This window comes from Denticeps clupeoides, chromosome 1, assembly GCF_900700375.1.
Source record: "Denticeps clupeoides chromosome 1, fDenClu1.1, whole genome shotgun sequence".
Classification (NCBI taxonomy): Eukaryota; Metazoa; Chordata; class Actinopteri; order Clupeiformes; family Denticipitidae; genus Denticeps; species Denticeps clupeoides.
In genome coordinates, this window is record NC_041707.1 from 10,617,926 (window position 1) to 10,645,880 (window position 27,955).

General features: G+C 42.6%; 5 protein-coding genes across 5 annotated transcripts; 4 read left to right on the forward strand and 1 right to left on the reverse strand.

The window, feature by feature from the left end:
- Positions 1-846: 846 nt before the first annotated feature.
- pacc1 (proton activated chloride channel 1) lies at positions 847-4,522 on the reverse strand. Its single transcript, XM_028990196.1, has 8 exons — positions 4,096-4,522; positions 3,375-3,459; positions 3,078-3,287; positions 2,816-2,985; positions 2,582-2,724; positions 2,330-2,471; positions 2,144-2,251; positions 847-2,020 (listed from the first exon to the last, which is right to left on the reverse strand). The coding sequence occupies exons 1-8, from the start codon at positions 4,129-4,131 to the stop codon at positions 1,859-1,861; spliced, it is 1,056 nt and encodes a 351-aa protein (XP_028846029.1). The 5' UTR covers positions 4,132-4,522; the 3' UTR covers positions 847-1,858.
- A 272-nt stretch (positions 4,523-4,794) lies between these two features.
- nenf (neudesin neurotrophic factor) lies at positions 4,795-8,725 on the forward strand. The gene is made up of 4 exons (XM_028988490.1): positions 4,795-4,989; positions 5,088-5,148; positions 7,427-7,530; positions 7,784-8,725. The coding sequence occupies exons 1-4, from the start codon at positions 4,846-4,848 to the stop codon at positions 7,958-7,960; spliced, it is 486 nt and encodes a 161-aa protein (XP_028844323.1). The 5' UTR covers positions 4,795-4,845; the 3' UTR covers positions 7,961-8,725.
- A 911-nt stretch (positions 8,726-9,636) lies between these two features.
- Positions 9,637-13,840, forward strand: tagapa (T cell activation RhoGTPase activating protein a). The gene is made up of 10 exons (XM_028988479.1): positions 9,637-9,723; positions 9,947-10,016; positions 10,134-10,187; positions 10,498-10,561; positions 10,709-10,866; positions 11,088-11,249; positions 11,337-11,446; positions 11,538-11,706; positions 12,011-12,119; positions 12,792-13,840. Exons 2-10 carry the CDS (start codon positions 9,990-9,992, stop codon positions 13,838-13,840), a joined length of 1,902 nt encoding a protein of 633 aa, XP_028844312.1. The 5' UTR covers positions 9,637-9,723; positions 9,947-9,989.
- A 1,345-nt stretch (positions 13,841-15,185) lies between these two features.
- On the forward strand, positions 15,186-22,780 carry ezra (ezrin a). The gene is made up of 13 exons (XM_028976019.1): positions 15,186-15,367; positions 17,453-17,536; positions 18,071-18,166; positions 18,561-18,835; positions 18,927-19,010; positions 19,479-19,625; positions 19,900-19,996; positions 20,258-20,421; positions 20,528-20,658; positions 21,017-21,177; positions 21,356-21,448; positions 21,815-22,048; positions 22,156-22,780. Exons 1-13 carry the CDS (start codon positions 15,356-15,358, stop codon positions 22,318-22,320), a joined length of 1,743 nt encoding a protein of 580 aa, XP_028831852.1. The 5' UTR covers positions 15,186-15,355; the 3' UTR covers positions 22,321-22,780.
- Positions 22,781-25,046: 2,266 nt separating this feature from the next.
- Positions 25,047-27,222, forward strand: kcnk3b (potassium channel, subfamily K, member 3b). Its single transcript, XM_028992369.1, has 2 exons — positions 25,047-25,548; positions 26,195-27,222. Exons 1-2 carry the CDS (start codon positions 25,266-25,268, stop codon positions 27,055-27,057), a joined length of 1,146 nt encoding a protein of 381 aa, XP_028848202.1. The 5' UTR covers positions 25,047-25,265; the 3' UTR covers positions 27,058-27,222.
- Positions 27,223-27,955: the final 733 nt, after the last annotated feature.

A 27,955-nucleotide genomic window follows, 5' to 3' on the forward strand; every position in this document is an offset into this window, starting at 1 on the left:
TGTTGCCAGGTCACAGGTTTTCGGAGTTCATTATTATATTGTTTATTATATGTTATTATCCGTACATTCTATTTAGCAGATGTTTATTACAATGTTTTCTGACTGGCATTGTTTCCGGTCGCACACTTTTTTTTTTGCTTGTGTAGTGATTCGGCCGAAGAGCGATGTAGACAGGGACCAATATATGAACAGTACAGGCCAAACGTTTGGACACGCCTTCTCATTCAATGTGTTTTCTTTATTTTCATGACATGTACATTGGTAGATTCTCACTGAAGGCATCAAAACTATGAATGAACACATGTGGAGTTATGTAGACCTGGCCTCCACAGTCGAGATGGTTTGGGGTGAGCTATAGGGTGATATAGGGTGGTAGTAGCCTAGTGGGTAACACACTCGCCTATGAACCAGAAGACCCGGGTTCGAATCCCACTTACTACCATTGTGTCCCTGAGCAAGACACTTAACCCTGAGTTGCTCCAGGGAGACTGTCCCTGTAAATACTGATTGTAAGTCGCTCTGGATAAGGGCGTCTGATAAATGCTGTAAATCGAGAGAATGCCAAGAGTGTGCAAAGCAGTAATCAGAGCAAAGAAACTAGAATATAAAACATGTTTTAAGTTATTTCACCTTTTTTTGTTAAGTACATAACTCCACATGTGTTCATTCAGTTTTAATGCCTTCAGTTAGAATCTGCTAATGTAAATGGTCATGAAAATAAAAAAAAACACATTGAATGTGTCCAAACTTTTAACCTGTACTGTATGTTACAGATTGTTCTAATTTATGTACTATAGATGTAAAGCAAAAAAAACAATAATGCAACACTATCACATGGGTGGCCAGACAGATTCATTATGGAGACCCATTTTATTTCATTCTTTTTTCTGTTCGGTTCACAGTTACTAAAAAAAAGTTAATAAAACAGACACTTAATATTATGTCATACAAACAAATTAAAGTTCAAACCAATTGTTTAAGGCATTTCATCAAACAATTTTGCCAGAATGGTCATGTGACAAATGAGAAAAACAACAGATAAAACGTAAAAAAAAAAAAAAAAACCTCACCTGCTTAAGAGTTGTGTGGTTGGACCAGCTAAAAATACGCAAGCCTAAAGAGCAACTTTACAATTGCGTTGAGAAACCCTTGGTAATACCATATGGTTTATCGTTTAATAAGAATAATTCTATAGTAATGTTTTCTCCATGATCCACAAAATCGACCTGCACCCTATTCTTCTTAGTCACTACATTAAACTTAAGTAGTCTGGGCAAGAGCCTTTCACCTATTTAGGATAATAATGCTAGCACAGTCTAACATCAATTTGCATCACTATGCTTTCTTGTGTTGCTCAGCAAAACACTTGGTAGCTAACTGGGAATCTCATGGGACATTAATCAATCTTGCTCGCAAAAATCAAATGAAAATAAAAATCACAATCTGATATCCCAGAATTCCATTACATGGTAATAAATATCTTATAAAACTGCAACTAACTCTCTGACAGATGCATTGGTGTACAGAATGCCAGCACTCTCTTTCATTCCAGCACAGCATTATTCACCAAAATTTTCTACTGTAAAGCAACTCTTCCCTGAAATCACAGCATACAGCCAGAAATATTCTGAATTTATACAGCTCTTCAGCACAACTCATTGACCACTTCCACTTAAGGTAACAACAGAAACAATACATCTGTAAACTTACTCTGTGTCCGTGAATGTAGATATAATTATATACATGTATCTAATTCAGTTGCGACAGATGCTTTCTTCATACCTGTTCCCTTTTTGCTTGTATTTGTTTAGAATATATTTGTCACATTCTCACTCTCATGATCATGACTCTGGACATCTCAGGTGATTTGGTTAAGCTCTTTGCTTCTGTCCTTGCGGTGACTTCTGCGTATTTTGATCATCCACCGAATACTGAGCTTGGCAAAGTTAGCGGCTTTGAAGAGAGCCATAAAAACACCACAGAGGATTGCAAAGGTGTTCCAGGGATTTGCAGTCACAATCTGTATGAAAATCACATCATGTTCTTTTGACAATCAGTTTTGATTGCTTAGCATGTAAATATTTGGTTACATGAATGTTATGATACATTTCACAACAGATCCTCAAAAGGAGAATTTACTTACATCCTGCACTTCTTGAATGAATGGATCCCGCCATTGGAACACAATGAAGAAAAGCTCGTCTGTTCGTTCTTCTACTGGCCTCCTGTCATTATATTTCACAACACTGGACTAAAACAAAAAGGTGACAAATTTAGTGACAGGTGTGACCATAATGAATCACTTTCCCCTGGTAGTTCAGAAAGTTACCTCTTGTCGAAATTCAGTAGATTCATTTCTTCTTCCTGACGTCTTCACTAAAGACATCTTGACCCAGGTTCGAAAACCTCCAGAGAAGGTCCAAAGTGAATAATTTCTTTCACAGTCTCTCATGAATGTTTCCTTGTCGGAACTTGAAAATCATGAAGAACATCAAAGACCTTCTGAGGCAAGTCCCTTGTGAAGACTCAATAGACTAACTTAAACACATGCATTGAACCTTTTGTGAAGATCTCTTCTTACCTCATAGACATATCACTGTATTTTCCAAAAATCATATATGAGATGGCACTGAAATCTTCCTCAGTGTCATTCTGGCTGAACTGTAGAAAAATGAGTTCCTGGTTCCGAACATCTGTTGGGCCTTGCACCACTAAAGCTTGCTTCTGCAGTTAGGAATTCCCAATATTATATTATTAAAAATGAGTGTCTGTAAGTTTCAAGCGGCAGATTGTGGAGCAGGATGAAGTGTCTCACCGTTGTGAAATTGGAATAGGGGCCTGAATAGACCACTTCTTTCATGATGCAGTCACTGTCTTCTAATCCTCCCAGCTCTCCGGGTGATATCCTTGTAGGCACATCTGGAATGTCATGGTAGTAATGCTGACAACTTAACAGCTTGGCCTTTCCAGGGAACAGTGCAATCCCTTAAATAAAACAACTCTTATTCAGTTACCACGTATTTTACACGTGTTACAGAATTAAAACGTGCTAAAGACCAAAATATAACTCAACAAACCTGGAGCATCATACTGGTCTACTTCTTTGTACCTAACTGACATGACAGGGTGGTTGACTTTCTCCATAAAATCTGTTATTGTCTGATAAGCCAGAAATGCAGCAACTGCTGTTAGCGAGAGGTAGATGAAGATAAGAACAACTGAAAAGACACTCTTCAGACAGGCTTTGTTGAAAGTCAGTGACAGACCACCCTCAGTGGGGTCCTCCTCTGTAACACATAAACGGCAAAATATGAACAAAAGAAAAAGATTCATTTAACACCGCAAGGCTGTTTGCATTTAAGAATCACACGGACCTGGAAAAGCAGCCCCAGTGGCTTCATGTGAATAGTCAGTCTTGTCCGGGTAAGGCGGTGGGCTGTGGGTACCATCTTCATCAATCTTTATCAAAACCATGTAATCATTGAATATTTAAAAAGTAATTCAACTGCATCATGAGCATGAATACCAATACATGTAGATCAATAATAAAATTATACATTTGAAATAAATAAATAAATAAATAAAGTCTATGGAGTATTTCATTGATTTACATTTTAAATGCATTTTTTAAAATAATTTAAAATAGTTAAGCAGATACCCTTATTCCCTGGAGCAATGGTACTAAGTGGGGTTTGAACCTGTGACTTTGTGGTAGTCTGGTTCGTAGGCAAGTGTGTTGCCCAATAGGCTACTTCTTCCGACCACATTTAAATAAATGGCGTTATTATTATTATTATTATGTCACATAAAATGCAATGCAGTGCAAGGTACACATCACTACAACGTTCTATGACGTATTTTGCTAACATCAGCATGCACGGCCTACAAGGGTAATCACGTGTCTCGTTCGTCACATGACTGCATTACCAGTTATTCACTAAAACGCTTCATCTAGTTCGCTGCGCACGACAATTCATCGATCAAATTCCATCACTCGTTATTTTAAAAGACCCCACATTGGACATTTGACTTTCTTTTTTTTTTTTTTTTAAACAACCTTTGCAATTTGCAATTCCAAGACACCACAATACCTACTTCTTGGTAGGGGCGGGTGATCTCTCTCCTCAGCATTTTAATCGCCGTCTAAAGTTCGTTGCATTTAAAACCCCAAATCAGACGAAAGGTCAGTCACGAACGGCGCCATTCCCGACGAAACTCGGCGGAGCGCCATCCCTCAGTTTAAGCGGCGAGAGTCGCTCTGCCTCCACGCTTCCTGTCGCGGCACGAATCGTGACATCACGAAGTTTGGGGAGGATGGGCATTCTGGGATCCCGCTGCTCTCCAAAAAGCAACGCGCACCTGACACGCTTTATCCTGCAGGCGGCATTAGACGAGAACTTTTGGCCGCCAAGCGGTCTTCTTGAATATAGCCCTACATTTACATTTAGCAGACGAGCTTATCCAGAGTAGTTACAGGGACAGTCCCCCCCCTGAAGACACTCAGGGTTAAGTCTCTTGCTCAGTGACACAACGGCAGGAAGTGGGGTTTGAACCTGCAACTTACCTAACTTCATTGGACCATTTTATGAGTCTCTTAAAAATCTGATGGTACTCGCTTAAAACTTCAATTTCCGCATTAAAATACGTTTATACTTAAAATTGTGTAAAAGAATTGTTATAACTACTATGACTTTGCAGAGGCAAAGTTCATCACTGACACGGGAACGGATTTAATGTCGCCGCCACACGCGTCCGAAGCGGCGGCCTTTGCCGACGCTCTGATCCCAGATCAGCGTGAACCCGGAGGCGTCCGGGAAAGCAGGAAGTACCAAACACGGCAAGAGAATGCAGGCAGCGGCGATCCGCTTGATACTCCCCGCTGTCGCGGCGGCGTGCTTCGCGGGCGACGCGGTGTTAAAGGGGGACCGTGGCGCGGGCGCCGTGCGTTTATTCACCGAGGAGGAGTTGGCGACGTACGACGGCGGCCAGGTAGCTAGCCGCTCGGGCGGCGAGTCGCGTACTAGCCGCCCTCAACAAGGTGTTCCGTACGACGCGTCTCCTTGTTTTTTTTTTTTTTTTTTCTGCAGGAGGGGCAGCCCATCTACATGGCGATTAAAGGAGTTGTGTTTGATGTTACGTCGGGAAAAGGTGAACGTCCCGAGTTTCACACACCCCCCGTAGGAAAGCGACGCCTCCATTTATTCATCATGAACCAATCGATCGCTTCATTTATATTTTTGAAATGCTCCTGATTTATCTTTTTATTTTATTTTTTGTTGACTTTAGTGTTACGGAGCCCTCCAGGGGTCACGTAGTTAAAAACTATTTGGTTTTCGGTAGAAAGAAAACCCTCTATTGGTCATGTAGTAAAAAATGGTCATGTGACCCCAGACCTGCTGGAAGAGAAGCACTTATGCAGCACTTAGTGTGTTGACAACGCATTCCTGTAATATTTAAAAGTTTGCGGTGTAATTTTGCATGTCACAGAGACTCTTAATTGGCACATCGGCCTCAACGCGCAAAAAAATATTCATGAACCGTGAGGAGCTGCACCTCAGTAAAGTTTGCAGTGAGTTCTGTATTCGACAAACGTTCACAGATCTTTGCTGGATTTTTCTCTTGCTCGTTAAACAAAAGCTAAGAAATCTCCACCTTCTCAAAGTCATGTCTGTCTGTGAACGTAGACGCACACACGTTGGTCTTTCAGTTACTGTAGCCGATCAATTGTGAAAATGCGAAATAATTCTGCATGCTGCGCTTTTCGCTGTATGAAACGTTTTAAAATAAAAGTTCCAAATGGAAAGACGGTGAATGATTTTTTTATATACAGTACAGGCCGAAAAGTTTGGACACACCTCCTCATTCAATGTGTTTTCTTTATTTTCATGACCATTAACATTAGTAGATTCTCACTGAAGTAATCAAAACCGTGGAGTTATGTACTTAACAAAAAAAGGTGAAATAACTGAAAACATGTTTTATATTCTAGTTTCTTTGCTCTGGTTACTGCTTTGCACACTCTTGGCATTCTCTCGATGAGCTTCAAGAGGTCGTCACCTGAAATGGTTTTCCAACAGTCTTGAAGGAGTTCCCAGGGGTGTTTAGCACTTGTTGGCCCCTTTGCCTTCACTCTGCGGTCCAGCTCACCCCAAACCATCTCGATTGGGTTCGGGTTCAGGTACTGTTAAGTACATAACTCCACATGTGTTCATTCATAGTTTTGATGCCTTCAGTGAGAATCTACCAATGTCATGAAAATAAAGTCAAAAGCAAAGCGAGTGGATGAGTGGCTGTATTATTTCACATTATCACAATTTATCGGCTGCGGCAATTGAAAAACCAACGTGTGTATAAGATCGCAGACATGACTTTGTGAAAGTGGAGATTTCTAGGCCTCGAATGTCTGTCGAATATAGAACTCACTGCTAACTTTACAGAGGTACAAGCTTAAAGTTACGATGTCCATCCTACAGGAATGCATTACCAGCATGATAAGTCCTGTATAAGTTCTTCTTACATTACAGCTGTTGGAGAACATCCTCCTCGTGGACACAGGTCAGGCCGCTTTCATTGTCACATGACCGGTCATTTCCCACATCGCTTGATATTTTGTATTTGTTTTTTACCATATTTTTTTTATTTCTTACACTGTGGGTTATGTTACGTTGGTCCCTATCGTCGATCATAAGATCGGCTGAACTTTGCCTCAGCTGCTTCTTACCACGTTGCTGCTGCAGTTCTACATCTGGCCACAGATTTACACGGGAAATCCACGAGGGCGCTGTAGAGCCGTTTAGCTGCTTCTTTTTCATTTTTTTAAATTATTATTTTAGCCACACGGTGGAATAACACTGATTACTGGATCATCTAGTATATGGAACTCCAAAGTATACATAAATAAACGAATAAATACGACATAATTAAATGAATAAATAAGAGAATTATATAGAATTATAGCAACATACAATTGTAAAACGACTGAACACATTTTTACATACAGCTAATTATTGTGAAATATATTGCATTCTGGGTATGGGGTTTTTCGACTCCAACTTTACTGCTACATTTCCATACAGCCATGGCCTTGTGAGCCCTTTGTAATTGTTTGGGTTGGTGTGTAGTGGAGGAAACTGGTGAAGCATGAAGAGAAGTTTTGGAATTAAAAACTAGTGAAATGAAATAAAATGCCTGTGTTGTTGGGTAAAAATAATGACCATTAAGTAATGTTTCACAACAATAAGTTCATTTTTAGTAGCAGAATGCCAAATATTTCACGATAATGAGCTGTGCATCAAAATGTTTCAATTATTTCACAATTTTGAACACACTGGAGTTTTGTACTAGTAATGCAAGAAAGGTTTCTGTTCATTTTCTATTTATCTGGCTCCCACAAGTACAACCATTAAACTAATGTCTTTGTTTCTAGAGTTTTATGCCAAAGGTGCACCATACAATGCCCTTGTGGGTAGAGATTCAACAAGAGCAGTTGCCAAGATGTCCCTTGATCCAGCTGACCTAACTCATGACACTGTGAGTGTGAGAATTAAGAATATAAGAAACCGAAAACAAACTCATGCTTGCATGGCTTATAAACATGTGCCATAGTACAGGAAATTCCAATTTTTATTTGTTGTTTGCTAATGTACCGTATGTATGTTATGAGAAATATTATTCATTATAGACAGAAATGCTTTTGCTGGGTTACAGTAGCTCATGAGTCAGACCAGGACTTTTTCTAAGGGAAGTTTGTTGTTTTAATAATAATACTTTCACTCTCTGTCAGACCGGCCTGGCCGAGGAGCAGCTGGAGTCCCTGGAAAGTGTGTTTACTGGAACATACAAAGCGAAATATCCTATAGTGGGCTACACATCTAGGCGCATTCTCAGAGAAGACGGCAGTCCCAACAAGGACTTCAGACCAGAAGACCAGCCTCATTTCAGCATAAAAGACGAGTTTTGATTGAAAATGGCTTTTAAGGATAGAGCCGCATCAAGACACAAGTAATGGGAGAGACACTAGCATCTTCTTCAGGAGCATTCTGAGTGTGAGGCCAGATCATGACTGTGGTCACCAAGCTCATTCTTTAATCTGTTGACTCTTAAGATATGTCTTTTAGACATCTTGGCCGGAATTGTAGAAAGGAAAACAATGAAATACTGTGAATTATTCAGCAAAATGATTGTATACTGTAAGAATGCGTTTTTTTTTAGGGTGGTGGTGAGTAATGGTTCACTTATGGCTGTCCGATTAGTGTAAACTTTTATTGATTGCAATATCACTGTTTCACTGAATATTTTAATGTGTAACGAGTGCAAAACATAAGACACCCATTGTGGCAAGACATGGCAATAAACGAGGTGAGTGGGACACTACTTTTCCACCAGGCTGTCCACCCCTGACACCTTGTACCTTTTTCTGAGGGAGGTGTAACCTACTGGTGGTCTTGCACCCCACACGGTGGTGAGACGATGATGCATCTCTGTCTGAGTGGGTTTTTCCCTGGTGGGCTGTCACTGTACACAGTCAAAACAGCATGTCAAGCCCCACTGACCTTTTAGTAAAAGTTAATTTGTTGTGTGAAAACTGAAATCTAGCCCTCAGAAATATGACAAAAGATTGTTTCATTATTAAATGTGTTTGTTCGTTTAAAAATGTGTTGATGTAAAAGAGCACATTATTATTAGGAGTTGATATTTCCATTAAAACATTATGTCTGATGATCTAGTTCTGGGATCTAGGTTTTTTTATTTTTTTTTTTGAACATATTGCAAACATGTGCAAACAGGCATAACAATTGTCTCAGAGGGAGGAGGGGGGGTTCATTACTCTTTACATAAGCCTTTTTTTTTTTAAACATCGGAAAGTCCTGTTCTTTTGTCACCTTAAGGGTGCTCTCATGTGCAAATAGCTTGTCAAAAGACAGTAAATAGTAGGAGTATGAAGCCTCAACGTACAACCACCAACCTGTGCAGCTTTTTGGGCATGGTGAAAATAACGTGGGACGACCAGTTTGACCATTTAGTCACAATAATATTATTCAGAAGGCAACTCTCAGAATGATTACCTCTTTTGGTTTATGTGAAAATGTCTGAACTGTCACCATTTACCAAAAGTGTTAAGGAGAATCCAGTGACAGTAAATCTCTGAAAAGAAGTGTGAGCTTGACCAAAAAAAGTGAAAGTGAATCTGGATGTTACTAGAAAAACCAAACGCAGTTATCTTTGAACAGGAACAGAGCTAGTAATTAGTGTGCTTTCATGTGCGTGTAGATGAAATGTACGAAAACAAGGATGTGTGAACATTTGAAGTATGATAATATCATTGCAGCCTTATAACATATTTTCTGCATCTACACCTTGAAGAATGCATGGAACATGAAACTAACTTAAACTAATTGAGTTATTTATAATTGCGACACATAGGAATCTCCTTGCACCTGGTAGGTGAACCTTAACCCAGCCTGTTGTGGTTCCTGCATCACTTTCCACCCACTGGCAACGTAGCGAGCCCATATATGGCACGAGGGGGTGTTCTCAGTGGGTGTCCGTGATGCTGCTTCCTGTCTCCATGACATGTCAGAATTTCCCCTTTTTGCCAGCCCACTCTAATTTTGCGAGCTGCAGTGGGCCGTTTCGTGTTAGTCTGTCGCTGCCTCTGCTCAGCGAGTGTGCGCTCAACTCAACACAGTGCGTAGTAGACCAATGGCCACACATCATTCGCAGGTGGGTTCAAGCTTTATTAGATCTTGATTTTACAGTTGTACATAAATCGTCATCTGATGTTGTCTTTAACTAGAGCAGACCGTGTTTTGTGTGTTCTTGTAAATAATTGCTGTTTTGTATTTGTCAAAAATTACATTTTCAATCAACATTTTTTTATGTATGTTTCAATGTTTAGTTAAAACCCCTTAATTTGTTATTTATAGTACTGTACCATATTTTACAGTGAAATCCTGAATCATCTGAAAACAACATTTCAAGACATACTCATGAAGGTGTTGAGTAACCACGTTGTGGTAAGCCTACACATTAAGACAAATACACCTTCAGATTTTGCCTTTTGGGCCATTTGATGCAACGTGTGCTCACTGACAAGGTACTAAATCAATTTCTTTTTTTATCTTTGTCAACAGTCAAAAACATTATCAGAGGGCAGTATGGATTCGTTCATTGTGTCACCCTCAACAGTGAGTGTAATTTCCATACAGCTCTTGTAGACCTCATGCAAGATTTCACATTATTATGTGTGTGTTGGGATTTAGTGTGATTGGTTCAAGGTCTAATAAATGATTCCATAAACCTTGTGTCTATTAGTAAGTAAATGCTAAGTGGTCTTTGAACGTAGATGTTCATTGACAGCCCCGTGTCATGTGGCGGCTGTGAAAAATATGCTATTTATACAGCCGGGTGTAAAAGTGAAGTGTCATGCTCTCTTGTGCTGGAATGATGTTAGTACCTCGTGCTGTCCCTTCATCCAGATTTTCTTGTTGTTTGCAGCAGGACGTTATATGTATACCTGCACCATCCCAAGAAACCAGTGCTGGAAACTCCTCTCCTACTGGTGAGTGCACGAAAATAACCACACACACGTGTGTGTGTGTGTGTGTGTGTGTGTGTGTGTGTATATATATATATATATATATATATATATATAAACAAGAAAATACATGTACGTGTCACTAAATTGGTGAATGTCTATATATCTTAGTGGAAAATATCCACAGACGGAGGTGGAGGAATGTGTTTGGGAGGCTGCAGAAGAAAGGTCTGCAGTCCGGTGCACCTCTGAACCTGAAGAAGTCCCTGTTTGGACAAGACCTCTGCCATGTTTGTGAAGATAGAGACGCACTTCCAAAACCTATAATGGTATGTGACTTCAAAATATTTGGCAATGCGTGGAAGGATGGGACATAAAAAGTTTCAATGTCAATGTTATCAGATTTGATCTTTCACACCCTCGATTTCATTCTCTGTCCCTGTTCTCCTCCCTGTCACCGCAGCTATAATTAGCATCTTGTTCTTATCTGCACATCAGTTCGCCTTGGCGGTATAGTGAGAGTGCTAAGCCTGTTTTCTCGGTGCCGCAGGGCATTCTAATGCTGCTGTGGAGGAATGGGCCGTACACAGAGGGGGTGTTCAGGAAGGCTGGCAATGCCAGGGCTCTGAGGGAAATCAAGGAGCAGCTGGATTGCGGAGCAGATGTGAACTTGGACGACAAGACCACTGTTCTCCTGGCCGCTCTGCTTAAGGTAGGCCTTGCTTCTTGATACGCATTCCGGCAGCTCATGTTGGAGCCTCAGAGGTTGAATTAGAAGTTGCTGTACCCTGAATCACAGGACTTCCTGAGGAACCTGCCTGGTGGTTTGCTGATGGTAGAGCATTACCAAGCGTGGATGACAGCCCTGGAGACCAGGGATGTGGATGAGAGATGCATGGAGATACAAAAGTAAGATTGAATAAGCCTCACCGAGCAAGACATTTCACCCCCCGAGTTACAGGTTGTTCTGACTCAACGCCTTTTGGTTTTGATCTCCCAGGGTGATTGAGAAGCTGCCAGAGCAGAACGTCCTGCTCCTGAGACACCTGGTATTCGTTCTCCACCACATAAGTCAACATGAAGAGAGAAACAAAATGAGCACTGACAACCTCGCCATCTGCATCGCACCCAACCTGCTCCACGTCGACCAAGTTGACATGGTTGAGAAGGTGAGTCAAATCAAGAATTGTTGTTTTTTTTTTTTTTTAGAATGCGAAATTTTAGCATTGTGTTTTTTACTGAATGTTTTACTGAATGGGAAAGTTTTTAATAAGAGCTGGAACGTTTACTTCCTGCCATGATGACCTATTTCCACTGTACCAAACAGACCAAAAATAGCTACCTGCATCACAAACGGTGTTTCCTTTTTGTCTTTGAACTTGGCCTAAGCACTAAAATAGCATGGCACATGTCATATAGATTTCAGTCGCCGCCTTTCCACACATTTGTAAAATGCAACTTCTGCTTTCTCAGGTCAAAGAACTGACTGGGTTCCTCATTGATCACTGTTCGGAAATATTTGGAGAGAATCCTATGCACCTGCCCAGTGACTCGGATGAGGAGGAATTCAGTGAGACTCAAGGTAATGTAATGTGCATTTCTTTGTATTTATACCAAAAACAGTTAGTAGTGTCAAATACAACATAGGACTGTACAGGATGTATCCTGTGTATCAGAAATATCACAGTATTTATGACCTCTAAGTATACAAAATGAAATAGATTCCAGCAAGAAAGAATCTTATCTTATCTACCTAGCCCATTGTTTCTGGCACTGAGAAGACAAATTTTCATCACGTCTTACAGAACAAGACAGCCTATAAATGAAAAAGTATAATTATTGCGGAGCTAGTTGTGATTGACATTTTAAACCCCCTCCCGTCAATATTCCACACGTGACATTAGCAAACATGGCCGACATGCTACATCTCATGTAGCGCTGGGAAAATACAGCCATTAATGTGAGAAGTGAAAGTGATTGCGAAGTGAAAGTGATTGTCACTTGTGGTACACAGCAGCACAGCACACGGTGCACACAGTGAAATTTGTCCTCTGCTTTTAACCATCACCCTAAGTGAGCAGTGGGCAGCCATGACAGGCGCCCGGGGAGCAGTGTTTGGGGACGGTGCTTTTGCGAACCGGCAACCTTTTGATTACCTTCTGGGGCCGCTTCCTTAACCGCTAGGCCACCACAGACCCAGTGACTGCACTGTCATAATATGAGTTACATTTAAACTTTTTTTTCCTTAAATCAGATTGCCTGTCTGTGAACCAACATGATTCTGCCTACGAAACAGACGCCGACGCCGACAAAGGGAGCAACATGCAGCTGGCTACATGCAGCCACATGCAGCAGGCCGATGGAGCTCCTGAGTCTTATCACATTAGCCCTCTTTCCTCCTCAACCTTCAGCAGCTCCATCAGACCCTTCCTCCGACGGTGCTCGGAGCCAGACATCACCGTGTTCAAAGCCAGCAGGCGCCAAACCACTCTCACTAGAAGCCACACAGACTTTTTCCGCAAAGGTGAGGAGGATCTGAACAACCTTCTGAGGAAACAGATCTCGGACGAATGCATCGTGCAGGACAGCAGCAGCGTCCGGCCGCAGGCCTGCCACTCTTCTCCTTCTAAAATCCATCCCTGCTGTTCCTCCTGCTCCTTGGAGAGCGCCTTCTCCAGTGCCTCCGAGAGCTCCATCTCCACCCCCACCACCTCCCCCTCCATCCACAGGAGGAGCCTTGATCTGCCCCTATTCCCCAGGCAGGAGCGAGAGGAACGCGCCATTCAGCGCCGCTCACAGTCTCTCCGCTGCGCTGCGACGCAGAACAGATTGACCCTGAGGCGTGGCCACTCCAGCAAGTTCAGCCACCCGCAGAAAGCCCTGCTCCGGAGCCAGACCCTTCCTGAGTACACCTTCAGCACGAGCAGCTTGAGCAGTGTGCGGATCTTGTCCAGCGAGGAGGTGTTCAAACTAGTGGACAGCAAAGTCCCCGGCCTGCCGCCCTCGTATCAGCAGGCCACTCGGGTCCGTCCGGCCCCTCAGCCCCTCAGCGGCTCCATGACGGTTCAGGACGCCCGGCGGTTTTCTACAAGCCCCGCCTCCATCTGCGAGGAGCCACCCTGCTCCTCTGCGAATGGCATTTTGCACAGCAGCTACCTTTGCCATGTGAGGATCCAGGCAACCGATGGACCCCTCACTCTCCCTCCTGAACTAGCGTCCCAGTCAGGGCCTGCACCCGAGCAGGAAAAGGACGCCACACGCATGTCCACGGACTTGCCAAACACGAGGGAGTCCTACGTGTGACGTTTCTTACTGGTATATAATCTGTGTATGAAGTGAATGTATAGAAACACTCTGTTTCAGAGAGAAAATATGTAAAAATGCTATGCATTTTTGTCTGACAAACCTTGGATGTATCATTGTCCGAATGTAAAATTGAGTAAAAAACGTGCATCAGTATTAAAAAAAACTTGTTCTCTTTAAGAGCCTATAATGTTTCACTTAAAAGCCCATTTGCCACACATCGACACACACATTTATCAGTGTTATTGGTCGTCTGATGATTGATAGCTCCGAAAAAAAAGGCCCGGTACCCTCTCTAGCTGAGCAATAAAGAAAGGCATTTAGTCCCGCCCTGCAATAATGTCAGGATGAGTCACGAAACCTCGTGGGCGTTGGAGGGACTGTACCAGCACATCTGTGCGGCTTCTCATTCTCACACCTCGCGGAGGGAGGGGGGGCTGTGGTGACCCACGAAGTCTCAATAACTTAATAAATCCCCAGAACCTTCTGACAATTCGAGGGTTGGCCTAGACGAGTCTAAATTTGGACGTGCCTGCACCGGGTGTGCGGTGGAGCGCAGAAAGCGGTTGTTGTTGTTTTATGCACGTTTGGAACCCAAATTCGTGATCAAAACACTAGAAATACTTCGGATATTACCAATATTTTATCGTCACACTATTAGTGGAAGATTAAAAGGTATGTGGATGGCTTGGACAGGATGCAGCGAATCTTTTCATGAAACTTTGTGGAACTTTGACGAAAGCTTTCACATTCAGTGTTTCTACAGTTGTCTTGCATCGTTTTTTTTTTAAAGTATCCAAGGGTGAGTCCAAACCCAGAATCTGGGTAATGGCATGAGTGTTTTTACAGCAGACAAAATACATCTGATATTATTTACATTTACATTTACAGCATTTATCAGACGCCCTTATCCAGAGCGACTTACAATCAGTATTACAGGGACAGTCTCCCTGGAGCAATTTAAGGTTAAGTGTCTTGCTCAGGGACACAATGGTAGTAAGTGGGATTCGAACCCGGGTCTTCTGGTTCATAGGCGAGTGTGTTACCCACTAGGCTACTACCACCCGAATATTATGACGCCTGAAACCGCCTGACCTGCCCATCGCAGTATTTATATAATAATTATTACTTTTTTTTTTTTTTCTTCTTCACATCAATGGAAACGAGGCGTTTTTATCGAGCCTGAACTCAGGCTTCAACCCGGGTCGGATGAGCCGTTGCCAGGCTCGATCACGCACCCCGCCGCAGTTCGGTCCCTTTTTGTCTAGTTACACATTGCACGATCGCGGCTCGGCGACGACAGTGGCGGACCAAAGGTCGCCCCGCTCAAGGTGCTGAGGTGGGTACACGCACGGAAGGGTGGAGACTCGGGCCGTCTTGGACTTGAGCACCTGGCGACTTATCGTGGCCGAGGCGTTGGCGGCTCTTTATCGGCGTTAAAAAGAGGAGAGAGAGAGAGAGACTCCTGCCGACCAGCTGTACCGACCGACTGCGGCTCCGGAGCCAGGAGCAGCCATGCCCAAGCCGGTAAGACACGGGGCTCTGGCTGCCACCACCCCCTCCTCCCTCGAAACGTCTCTTCAACGTCTCTTCAACGTTGTTGCAACTTCGGAGTTCGCGCAGATTTCGCGGAGTCGTTCCGTGGAGACTCGTTCTGACGGCCTAAACCGAACAGGTTCGTTCCGTGCGGTGAAAACGCGGTTTGTTCCGCTTTTCTTTAGACCCGGTCCCTTTAAGAGCGTGACTTTACCGTCAATTGTTAAATAACGCGACACCCACCGCACGTTAACTTCAGACGTCAGCTATGTCTGCTTTAATATGAGGCCGGCAGAATCGTGTCACTCTGCGTGGATCTGGGGTACAGAAGTGACTTTTTATCATATTTTTTTTAATTCACCCCCCCCTTGGTGGACTTTGGCATCACGTCTTCAAGTCTCACATCCTTTCTTCCCCCCACTAGTGTGCAATGATCGTGGTGGATTCATGTCACACAACCTATTGCTTTCTTTGGGCGCTGATGACGACAATATTTTGAGGAATGTTTCGATTTCGGCCGATTTACAGTCAACTGTTAATGTGTAATCCAACTCTGTCAGATGGAATTTATTAATAATACACTCCCTTATTCCGCAAATAGGAAAATGCACGGACGTTTTTTGTTGTAAGGCAGTGTTTGCCCCAAGCTGTAAAAAAAAAAAAAAAAAAAAAGAAGTCAAGATAAAGACTTGCTTTATGGCCGGGTATCTTTATCAGTATATCAGCGTGTACCCATGGTGACATTGAAAAAGACAAACTCCAGACGTGACCTGCCACTTTTGGAATGTCTTAATTAAACATAGAGAATTGCGTTTTTTTTTTTTTTTTTTTGTTAAAACAATGGAGAAAAATGCCACGTCTATTAACTGTGGTGGTGTGATATTCACCAGCCTGGGTTCAGCTTCAGTTCCACTGAAATGCATTTATTAACTCGGGTCTCACGCAATGAGTTCCATCCTGTTGGCTGTGCAGTGATGGCCTCCTTTGGCAATGGGAACACATGTCCTAGGTAAACATTGAAGAACGATGTACATTTAAATTTACGGCATTTATCAGACGCCCTTATCCAGAGCAACTTACAATCAGTAGTTACAGGGACAGTCCCCCTGGAGACACTCAGGGTTAAGTGTCTTGCTCAGGGACACAATGGTAGTAAATGGGGTTTGAACTTGGGTCTCCTGGTTCAGAGATATGTGTCTTGTACCGCTTATCGATGTCATTGTCATGTCACACGGATAGATGTGCAGTTAAACGCAGTAAGAATAATTTTAATTTATTGTTAAAATAGTTTTAGTGTCCTCTAGATTAATAAAAAACAAGATAAGTGCTATCATAAGTTTTAAGTAAAAATAGATGATATTTTTTAGACACTATGACAATGCATAGACAATGCTCCATAATAGAAAATGCACTATAAATAGATGCACTGTCAATTCTTTTTCATTTTTTGGGTTTTCTTGCTTGCCGTATGAAATCCTAAGTAGTTTAACTATTGAAGATTTAAAAACATGGATTATATAGAATATGACACGGTAAAATATATAGTGTTCAAATAGGAATTCATAATTATAGTAATACATTGAGTATAATTCACACTATTCATCATAAACTGGCTTTGTGCTTTAAATATGACATTCATGCCTTCACATGACATGAATATTTTTAATTGTATATCAGAGTCCCCTATAAAACCGAGACAGGCATTGTAACTAACACCTAGGTAATGCTTGACACCTCCAGGACATACATGGCCAGTGTAAAATGCAGTTTCTTTTCTTATCTTTACAGCACTGTGGCATATCCATTAAGGGGTTGTGAAACCATGACAGTAGTTTAACTTTGGAGTTAGTCAAGTCAAGTGCAGTGCATTCTCACTCACAAGAGGTCATTCAGAGTACTGAGCACTGTTTGAAGTCACGGGTTTAAATGTCCATTTTCAAGTTTGAACAGTGCTGAAGCTGTTTACTGCCGGCTTGACAAATATTATTAACAGTTTTTTTTTTTTTTTTTTTTTGTAACCTGTTTATTCACCCAACCCTCTTCTCGCTGACTGTGTGTATGTATGTTCATGTGCAGGTCAATGTCCGCGTCACCACAATGGACGCTGAGCTGGAATTTGCCATCCAGTCCACCACTACTGGCAAACAGCTTTTTGAACAGGTTCGTTCCTTCGTTGTTCCTTACCAAATGCATTATGTCACAGCGATAACCAAGATGAAGGCACAGCAATCAAAGATTCAGATTTTTCTTGCATTCACAGTGATAGACATTCCAGGAAATGGCTATGTTTAACCTTGACATTATAGTAGTACAAATGGCCAGGTTCCGTGCAATTTTCTGGAAGCACACTGATCTGGCAGCATGTTCCTGTGGTGGAACAAGTATCAGTTCCACAATACAAAAATCCACCTCTAATGACAGAAAAGTTCAATAAATCTTCCAGTACTCTTTCAAATAAATGAAATAACATTTAAAAAGTAAAAATTTTTGCTTTGTCTGTGAACTCTTACTACAAGTACTGCAACATTGTAAGCATGGTTACGAGTTCACGATACTATGTTATAAAATGAAGACTGCTTGATGTAGGGTGGTTCCAGAATTATTTAATAGGTAGAATTTATAGAGAAAAAAATTATGGTTTGTGTCCCAAGCGAATATATTAACACATTGTTTTGTCTACTTTGCATCTAAAAGGTTGTCAAGACTATTGGCCTGCGTGAGGTGTGGTATTTTGGTCTTCAGTATGTGGACAACAAAGGCATCCTGTCATGGCTGAAGATGGATAAGAAGGTAAAGTTCATGCGTTTTCAGTCATTTACGTAATTACTGACTTGTGGTGCTGATTCTCAGCTTTTGAACTATATTGAAATCTCCCGCAGGATTAGAAAACTAATTGCGGAATATTGTAGCCTCTACAAATAACCATTTGTTTGCGTTGTAATTTCAAATTTCGATTGAGAGATTAATGTATCCAAGATAAAAGATTCCTTTAATTAATGACCACCGCTTGTAAACTCTGTTGACGTGTGACTCATTAATGTGTGGCATTAGCAAATAGCAACGCTAATTAAAAGAGCACTTATCTAATCTGCCGAGAGCGCACAGTAGATAGGGTTTTAGCGCCATGTAAACTGCCATGCGGTTCTCACCCGTCTCTGCTGTTTCGTTTTCCTCCGTCCGTCAGGTTTTCTCCCAGGAAGTGAAGAAGGAGAACCCGCTCCAGTTTAAGTTCCGGGCCAAGTTCTACCCCGAGGATGTGGCGGAGGAGCTGATCCAGGAGATCACGCAGAAGCTCTTCTTCCTGCAGGTGAAGGAGGGCATCCTGTCAGACGAGGTGTACTGCCCTCCTGAATCTGCCGTGCTCCTGGCCTCCTACTCAGTGCAGTCCAAGTTTGGGGACTACAACAAGGAGGTGCACCGTGTCGGGTACCTAAGTCCAGAACGTCTGCTGCCACAGAGGTAAGCATGAAGAACTTTGATGTAGAATTTTCAATTTCTGTTTGCATTGGAATTCTGTATGTTATGTTGATGGTTGTCCTCCTTTTTTCAGAGTACTGGATCAACACAAACTGTCAAAAGAACAATGGGAGGAGAGGATTCAGGTTTGGCATGAGGAGCATGGAGGAACATTGAAGTGAGTGTCAGACATACACATATACATGAACAGATTCAGAATAATAAGATATTGTTTTTTTCTATAGGACTATTGTAATTGTGACAAGGTTACAGTGATAAACAGAATTTCCATTATGGCTCTTTAATATTAAGTTCACATCTATCTATCTATCTATCTATCTATCTATCTATCTATCTATCTATCTACCTGTATTATTTTATCTATTTTAGTTTTATATTCTGTTTTTATAACTGTCTGCAATTATTGATTATGTATGTATGTTTATATCATTCTATCATCCTATAATTTTTATTGCATCATTTGTTTCAATTATGTTAATATATTTATTAGCAGCACAGTGAATACAATACAGTAAATATGTTCATAATAATGAGCAAATAATATTTCATTGTAAAAGTTAATGTGTGTGGGTCTACATGTTTTTAAAAATGTACTAAAGTCCATCCCTAAAATCTGTCCTGCTAGAGATGAGTCCATGCTGGAATATCTGAAGATTGCTCAGGATCTAGAGATGTACGGGGTCAATTACTTTGACATCAAGAACAAAAAGGGAACGGAGTTGTGGCTGGGCGTAGATGCACTGGGTCTAAATATCTATGAGAAAGAGGACAGGTGAGTGGGTTTCATTGTTAGTGTCTCAGTTCAGCAAAGTCTAAAAGGGGGGTCACTGTACCAGGAGTCAGTCTCCCTCACTCTGTCACCTTTCCTGATATTCTTTCCGTGAGTAAACATGCCCATGTGCTTATTTGTCATAAATGGGGTCACTGGCCTTAGTGTCCTCTGGTCCTCTTAGTGACATTTTGTGCCTTTTTTACTGACACCGCTGTGACTTAAGCATTGCTTTGCTCTCTAAAATTTGATTCTTATTGTTACTTTGTGCCATTAGACTCACACCAAAGATTGGATTTCCCTGGAGTGAAATCAGAAATATATCATTTAATGACAGGAAGTTTATCATCAAGCCTATTGACAAGAAAGCTCCAGTGAGTTACCATTTTCCACTCACGTTCCCCAGGGTTCCAGTGATTTAGTTTTTGTTTTTATCTCTGTTGCATATTACTATATATAATATATGGTAAAGTTAAATTATGATAAATTTACACTGATTTGTGAATGTAGATTGAAGTACATTGATTTGGTAATTTCAGAACACAATGCTTAAATCATTTACACCTTTGAGAGATTTGCTTTTGTTTCAGTACAAGCCCATTAAAACCCTTGGCTTGCTGTCCTTGATTCCTCAGGACTTTGTGTTTTACACTAATCGCCTCCGCATCAACAAGCGCATCCTGGAACTCTGCATGGGCAACCACGACCTGTACATGAGGCGCAGGAAGCCTGACACCATCGAAATGCAGCAGATGAAGGCACAAGCCCGTGAGGAGAAGCACAAGAGACAGATGGAGAAGTGAGGGCAACCATACAGTATATGCTGCTGATAACGTAGTCGAATGCTAGTCTAAAGAGAATGTTGGTACGTAATGGCTGTGTGTGAATTCACCACGTTTCTGCAGAGCCCAGCTGGATAACGAGAAGAAGAAAAGAGAGGCAATGGAGAAGGAGAAAGATCAGATGGAGAAAGAGAAGCAGGACCTCATGATAAAGCTGCAGCGGTTTGAAGAGCAGACCAGAAAGGCGGAGAAAGGTCAGCACTTAACCTTTGTAGGATTTACAAATGAAGTGTTTTAGTTAGTTGTAATTAGCTTTCCGTACTTTTTTTTTTTTTACAGCTTGTCAGTAACACAGTTGGCACATGAAAGTGTGTATCTGTGCTGTCATTAAATATTTTAAACAAATTAGAATATTTTTCTTACTTAACTTGCTACAATCATGAACTCCGACCATTTGCTTCTGTACCTTTTTTTTTTTTTTTTTTTTTTTTTAACCGCAGCCTCACACTAACTGGGATTTACTATGCCCTAAATCGATCAAAACCATAGCCCTAACTAACACTGATGAAGCCTGGTTTGGTGCCCCCTGCTGACTGTGTTTGTATTGCGCAGACCTGCAAGAGCAGCTGGACCGGGCCAGGCACCTGGAAGAGGAGCGCAGGAGGGTGGAGGAGGACGCTTCGCGCCTGGAGGCCGAGCGACAGGCTGCCTTGCTTGCCAGAGAGGAGCTGGCCAGGCAGGCAGAAGACCAGATGAGGAGCCAAGAGCATCTGGTTCGTAGAAAATGTCCAGTCTAGAGTTTCTGACTGGAGATTAAGGGCTTGTTCTCACCTACCGGAAATATTCTTAGTTCTTTGGGAGAGCATGCACCACACCACAGAATTTTCTGACATTCAACATTGTCACTTAATGTGATTGTTCTTGCTTTTGACTTCTATTTGCATCATTCAGGCTGCGGAGTTGGCGGAGTATACAGCGAAGATTGCCCTCCTGGAGGAAGCCAGGAGGGTGAAAGAGGAAGAGGCTGACACATGGCAGAACAGGGTGAGTGAGACCTCAGATGAAACTGAAGCAGATGATACAGTGGAAACAGCATTATGCAGCAGTATACCATGACTTGTAGATGGAGGATGTACGGTATGCTCAGAATCGTGTTTAGTGCACGCACGCACCTACATACATACAAACAAAATGAATTTGGTTACGCTATTGGTGTCGCACAAACAACACCGTATACAATTTACTGTAGAGAGTGATATATACAATATAGTTGTTTACAGATGTGCACAACATACAGATGATAAACAAGACTACTCCGTATACATGAAATGCAATAGGAACTGTGCAAGTATGGACTGTAAACCAAGTAGCATTGGATAGGGAAGACCCACCTTCTTTCCCCTCTCTCAGGCGAAAGAGGTTCAGGAGGATCTGGTCAAGACCAGAGAAGAGCTGCATATGGTGATGGCAGCTCCAGCCATGGCCCCAGCCATGGTTGAGGAGCATGTGGACGAACATGAGCATGAGGAGGAGAACGGCACTTACAGCGCAGACCTGCCGGTGGATGGGATCGAAAACCATCGCGATGAGGAAGAACGTGTTACAGAGGCAGAGAAGAATGTTCGTGTGCAGAGGCAGCTCATGGTGAGGAATTCTCATTTGTCCATTTGATTTTTTATTTTTTTTTTTTTTATCTGCTCTGGTGACCCAGGGCTAGTAAACTGAAATGAAACTATTTTTTTACAATACAGACTCTTAGCACAGAGCTGGCAGAGGCCCGTGATGACACGAAGTCCACCCAAAACGACATGCTGCACTCAGACAATGTACGCGCCGGCCGGGACAAGTACAAGACCCTGCGCCAGATCCGCATGGGCAACACCAAGCAAAGGATAGACGAGTTTGAGGCGCTTTAATGACAGAACGTGACCAATGGCATGTTTAGCAAACACACTGTACCCAAACTGCAGGACAGTTAGATCAAAGGTGGGGAACCTGATATAGGATTTGAGGCTACATCTAACATTATTTATTGTAGCTCCAGAACATCAAATGGCTTAAGTTATACCTACATTATTGGCTGGACCTGGACCTGCCACTCCCTTCTGTGAATCAGGTTCTCCCCTTGTGAGACTGTTGTGTGGCTTTATTTTTGCATGATTATATTTTGGACATGCAGTTTAATAATAATAGTAATACAAAAAGTTATATTCTAACAGTGTTTCACCAAAGCAGACTAAGTGAAAGCCACTTAATTTAGATGAATTCCCAAGAATTTAATTAACAAAATGATTGCTCACTAGAGATTTTTTTTAATTGATAATGTGCTTTCATTTGCCATACTAAATATCAAACCCTAAATAAAAAAAAATCATCACCCACTGTTAAAAGCATTGCATTTTTTTTTTTTTTAAATGTTTCATTTGGGATTTTCAATTTTTGAACAACAAACAAATAACAGCTGACCAATATCCACCCTGAGTCCCACCTGTCAAAAAGCAAGTAAAAAATAAATAAATAAAAGGAAAAAAACATGGAGCAAGGGAAGCAGTCTCCTCTCAGTGTTACAGTATTTTACTTTGTATATGCATTAGGAAATTGCATGCCTATGCTGGACGTAAACTGGATGATTTAACATAAATGGTGACCATTTCTCCTTGAACTTTTCCTGACAATTAGCTTGACTGAATCGGGGTTTTTCAAACTGCACCATGGAGAGCATTTCCTTGATACAACCATTGAAAAACGGGATCTTGTCTGATTTCCACAACAGCAGAATAAGTCTTCTGGCCATTTATGAGGCCAAAGCTACCACCTTGGCTTGAGATTTATATCTGGAGGGGGGACCCCAAAAATATATGTATGGTGTAGGTTCAATCGTTCTATTACATAAAGATGACAAGACTGTGAAAGACTATTTTCCCAGAAATTGTACAATGACTGGGAAAGTAGGTGACCCTTGGTGGCATCGTAGGCACTCTGAGCCGGTATTAGGAAATATTTTTGCTAACTTATCTGCTGAGTAGTGTAGACAATGTAGGTCTTTAAACTGGATCAAACATTGTCTAATACTGACAGAGGAGGTATGAATAGCTTCTAGGCACTGTTGCCAGCTCTCAACTGTAACTACAATGTTAAGTTCTTGTTCCCTTGCCGCTTTAGTTTTCTCCCATGAGGGTGAATAAATGTTCTGGATCAGAGTATATCATTTTGATATATTGCCTCTCATGAAGGGGTCCAGAGCAAGAATTTAATCTGCAGCATTTTTTATCTGGTGAATGTACAGATCTAAAGTGTTTGCTCACAAAACTTCTAATCTGTAGGAATCTATAGAAAGAGATTTGGGAATATTAGCATTTGAAATGCTGACTTATGAATCTGACCGCTACTACCCTGTTATCATTCTATCTAGTGGCACACATTAAGCAATGATAAAAGTGAATGGGTTGCTGTTTACTTTGGACATCAGTGGTCTATTAAATGATTATTAGTTTGTAGAGAACCCAGTGAATTGTTTTGGAAAGTGTGTACAGGGCAAGCCATGAAATGAGAAGTGATATTTACACAAGGACAAGAGGTTTAATTTTGTTGCTAGACATCAGCGCATGATGCCTGGAAACCTTATCTGCTCCCTGTGTAAACAGAAGGTCAGCAGCAGGCCTTCTGCCATGTGTCACATCCAGCTTCATCTGAAGGCGGCGTGAGACCTGTGAACGACTCCCCTGCGCTGAAGATGGAAAAAGTGACCGTGCAAAATTGCAACGTTGCATTTCTGTAATGCAACATCATCTCATTTCTGGACAAGCTCTGCACCACCTGTCCTGTCTCTTAAATACTGCAATCACACACAATGCAAATCTGATAAGGAAAACACAGTGTGTAAGGAAAACACAGGTTACAGTGCAAATAACACACCTTCATAAATAAAGGTCTGGGGAAAGTTCCATGCGAAACCTTAGGTGCAACAAATAGTCTTATCTTGTTACATTTTTGTACCTTTCAGGGGGGTTATCCCCTGTTTTAATCCACTTCTGAAAGTGAAGTGATTGTGAAACACTGCAGCACAGCACACAGTGCCACAACGAAATGTGTCCTCTGCTATTAACCCATCACCCTTGGTGAGCAGTGTGCAGCCATGACAGGCGACTGGGGAGCAGTGTGTGGGGACGGTGCATTGCTCAGTGGCACCTCAGGATTCAAACCCTCAACCTTCTGATTACCGGGCCCCTTCCTTAACCACTAGGCCGCCTTCTGTACATTTCGTAGAGTTTATGCAACCAGCTAAATTAAAGTCAATATTAGCATTGCATGGTAGGATGCACTTTTGGAAAGGTGTAGACAACTTTTAATATGGGAAGTCAGCACTGGGTAAAAACCTTCAGGCCCCAGTAAGCAACTGTACCCGTCTGTGCGGGGGTGGTGCTGAAGGAACAGCTCCCAAGTTTGCGGACGCAGAACGCCATATAAGGGCATGTGGGCGTGGCTTTGAGCCCCTGTCTTGAAAGGGGCGGGCGCGTTGCTAATCTGCTGATGAGAATTTGTGTCAATATGTAGACGAATATGTCTTCCAGCAGGGTGAATGACAAAACTGTCTTCTTAATTCTTGGCCTCTTTTTTTCGGATCGGGAGATACAGGCGACGTATTTACTTTGTCATCGCGGTTGTCCGGCAAATAGTCATTGTTTGAGGGACGCGCCCACTTGTCGACTCAGGGAACGCCCACTTTGTGCAGACAAGACCCTTCTCTTGGCAGGTCGTTTTCAAGAACACTCCAAGCGCTCGGGCAAAGCCATGAACCAACTAACTCCGACCTGTCCGAGAGCAGGGTCGGAACGCGAGAAACTCCTCCATCGGCCACACAATGAAGAGGCAAAACGTGAGGACCCTGGCGCTCATCATCTGCACCTTTTCTTATCTGCTGATCGGAGCGTCGGTCTTCGACGGGCTGGAGTCTAAGAACGAGAGCGTCCAGAAGAGGAAACTGGACCAGCGCAAGTATGACCTGATGCGCAAGTTCGGCATTAACAAAGCCGGCTTTGACGAGCTGGAGAAGGTGGTCCAGCAGCTGAAGCCGCACAAAGCTGGAGTGCAGTGGAAGTTCGCCGGATCTTTTTATTTCGCCATCACTGTGATAACGACCATAGGTAATGCAACTCAACTTAATTCTGAGGTCTTAAAATAACAGCAACACACACACACCAAAGAAGTTTCTAACGTTGTGTGGCTTGCAATAGGACATTTACATTGGATAAAAAAATGCTCCGGCAGCAGATTGTTATTTTTTAAAAATATGTTTTATATGTGACTATGCATTCAGTGCAGGTAAACTCGAAGAAATCTTTGTTTGATTAATTTTAGTTAATAGACACTAATCGATGTCACTTCACATGTTCGTGTTCATATTTTTAAAGATCATACATAGATTCCTTTAGAAGGCTTTTTGCACCTATTTGGAATTACTAATAAATAATAGTGACACCTCGTGTCCAAAAATGACATTTTATTTTCCTGCAATAAATGCCACTGGACACACACACACAAAAAACAAAGAAAGAAGGCTATTAGTTCAATATTTTTGATGCATTTCTTTTGATCATGAGGGACGGTGGCCGCCCTGTATCCTATTTGATTTGCTTTCGGTGCATGGGCAACAATTGGCCTTGTTTGCTATGAATTGTAATCGGTAATGTCAGTAAAATGTAAAAAAAAAAAAACAAGAAAATCACGTTAGCTATCCCAGGTCAGTGTTTGTATATAACGCTTCCGCAATTGTTTCTTTCTGCTTGAAAGGGTACGGACACGCTGCTCCAAGCACGGACTCGGGGAAGCTCTTCTGCATGTTCTATGCCCTCCTGGGCATCCCGCTCACCCTAGTTATGTTCCAGAGCCTGGGCGAGAGGATTAACACCTTTGTCAGGTTCTTGCTGCATAAAACGAAAAAGTGCCTGGGCCTGCGGCGGACTGGGGTTTCCATGGCCAACATGGTGACCATCGGCTTCGTGTCCTGCCTCAGCACCCTCTGTGTGGGGGCTGCTGCCTTTTCCCATTACGAGGGCTGGAGCTTCTTCCATGCGTTCTACTACTGCTTCATCACGCTCACCACCATCGGCTTTGGTGACTATGTGGCCCTGCAGAAGGACAACGCTCTGCAAAATGACCCCCAGTACGTAGCCTTCAGCTTCGTCTACATCCTCATGGGCCTGACGGTAATCGGGGCCTTCCTCAACCTGCTGGTGCTTCGCTTCATGACCATGAACACTGAAGATGAGCGTCGGGACGCTGAGCAGCGGGCACTGATCTCCGGGGGGAATCCGAGAAGCAAGCCCCATCGACGCCAGGACCCTTGTGTCCCCTCAGCCTTACCAACTCAGAGGACGGACAGCAAGGGTCGTGGGCTGCGAGACGTCTATGCCGAGGTGCTCCACTTCCAGACGATGTGCTCCTGCCTCTGGTACAAGAGCCGCGAGAAGGTGGTAATCCTGCCACAGGATCTCTCCTTCACAGACGCTCTGATGGAACATGGGGACATGTCACCAGGCAACTTCTTTGGGGCCAGCTCCAGGGGATGCACGTGCAGCCCCAAGCGCTGTTCAGCCATCAGCTACAGGTCCCCAGATGTAGAGAGCAGCACACAGAGGCGCAGCTCTGTCTGAACCACAGACTGTCATTGGGCTACGCTGGCCTCAAGCGCTGCGCAGACAAGGGTTGACACAGGAGATGTCTTAAGATCTGATATCTCCTGGGCTTTTCAGAAGCACACAGATCAGCGATAACATTATGACAGGTGAAGTGAATAACGGTACCTGGCAGTGGGTATTAGGCACAGTAGTGAACTATAAGTTGATGTGTTCAAAAATAAAAGTCCAACCCATGGATGCACCATCTTGCAAACGGAAGGATACCACAGCATGCATTCAGAAGTCTAGTGGAGTCCATGCCTTGATGCATCAGGGTTGATTTTAATGGCAAAAATGGAAATCTACTCAATATTAGGCTGGGTGAGGCTATAATGTTATGGCTGATCGGTAAACTGGTATTGAAGAAAATTACTGATCAATGATTTTTGCCCCTTGTTTGTGCTGCACTTCATGGCATTCAGATACAGCTCTATGCAGAGCCACACTGTAGGAGCGGCGTCCAAACAGCCTCTTCAAACTCAGGAAATATCACACTGCTCTCTTAGACGTATTTTTCGGAGACTTACCGATGTGATCTTGACACTATGTTTAGGAAAAATTGAAGTGATTGTTATTGTGAAACACTGTAGCACACGGTGACACAACAAAAACGTGTCCTGTGCTTTTAACCATCACCCTTGGTGAGCAGTGGGCAGCCAGGACAGGCGCAGCGTGTGGGGACGGTGCTTTGCTCGGGGGCACCTTGGTGGATCGGGATTCGAACCGTCAACCTTCTGATTGCGGGGCCGCTTCCTTAACTGCTAGGCCACCGCCGCCCTAGTGGTTAAGGAAATAAAAGTACATCCCAAACCTTCATTAGTTAAAAGCTAATAGGAATTGTGTGTTTATATGACCATTCCTAATAACCTCATTA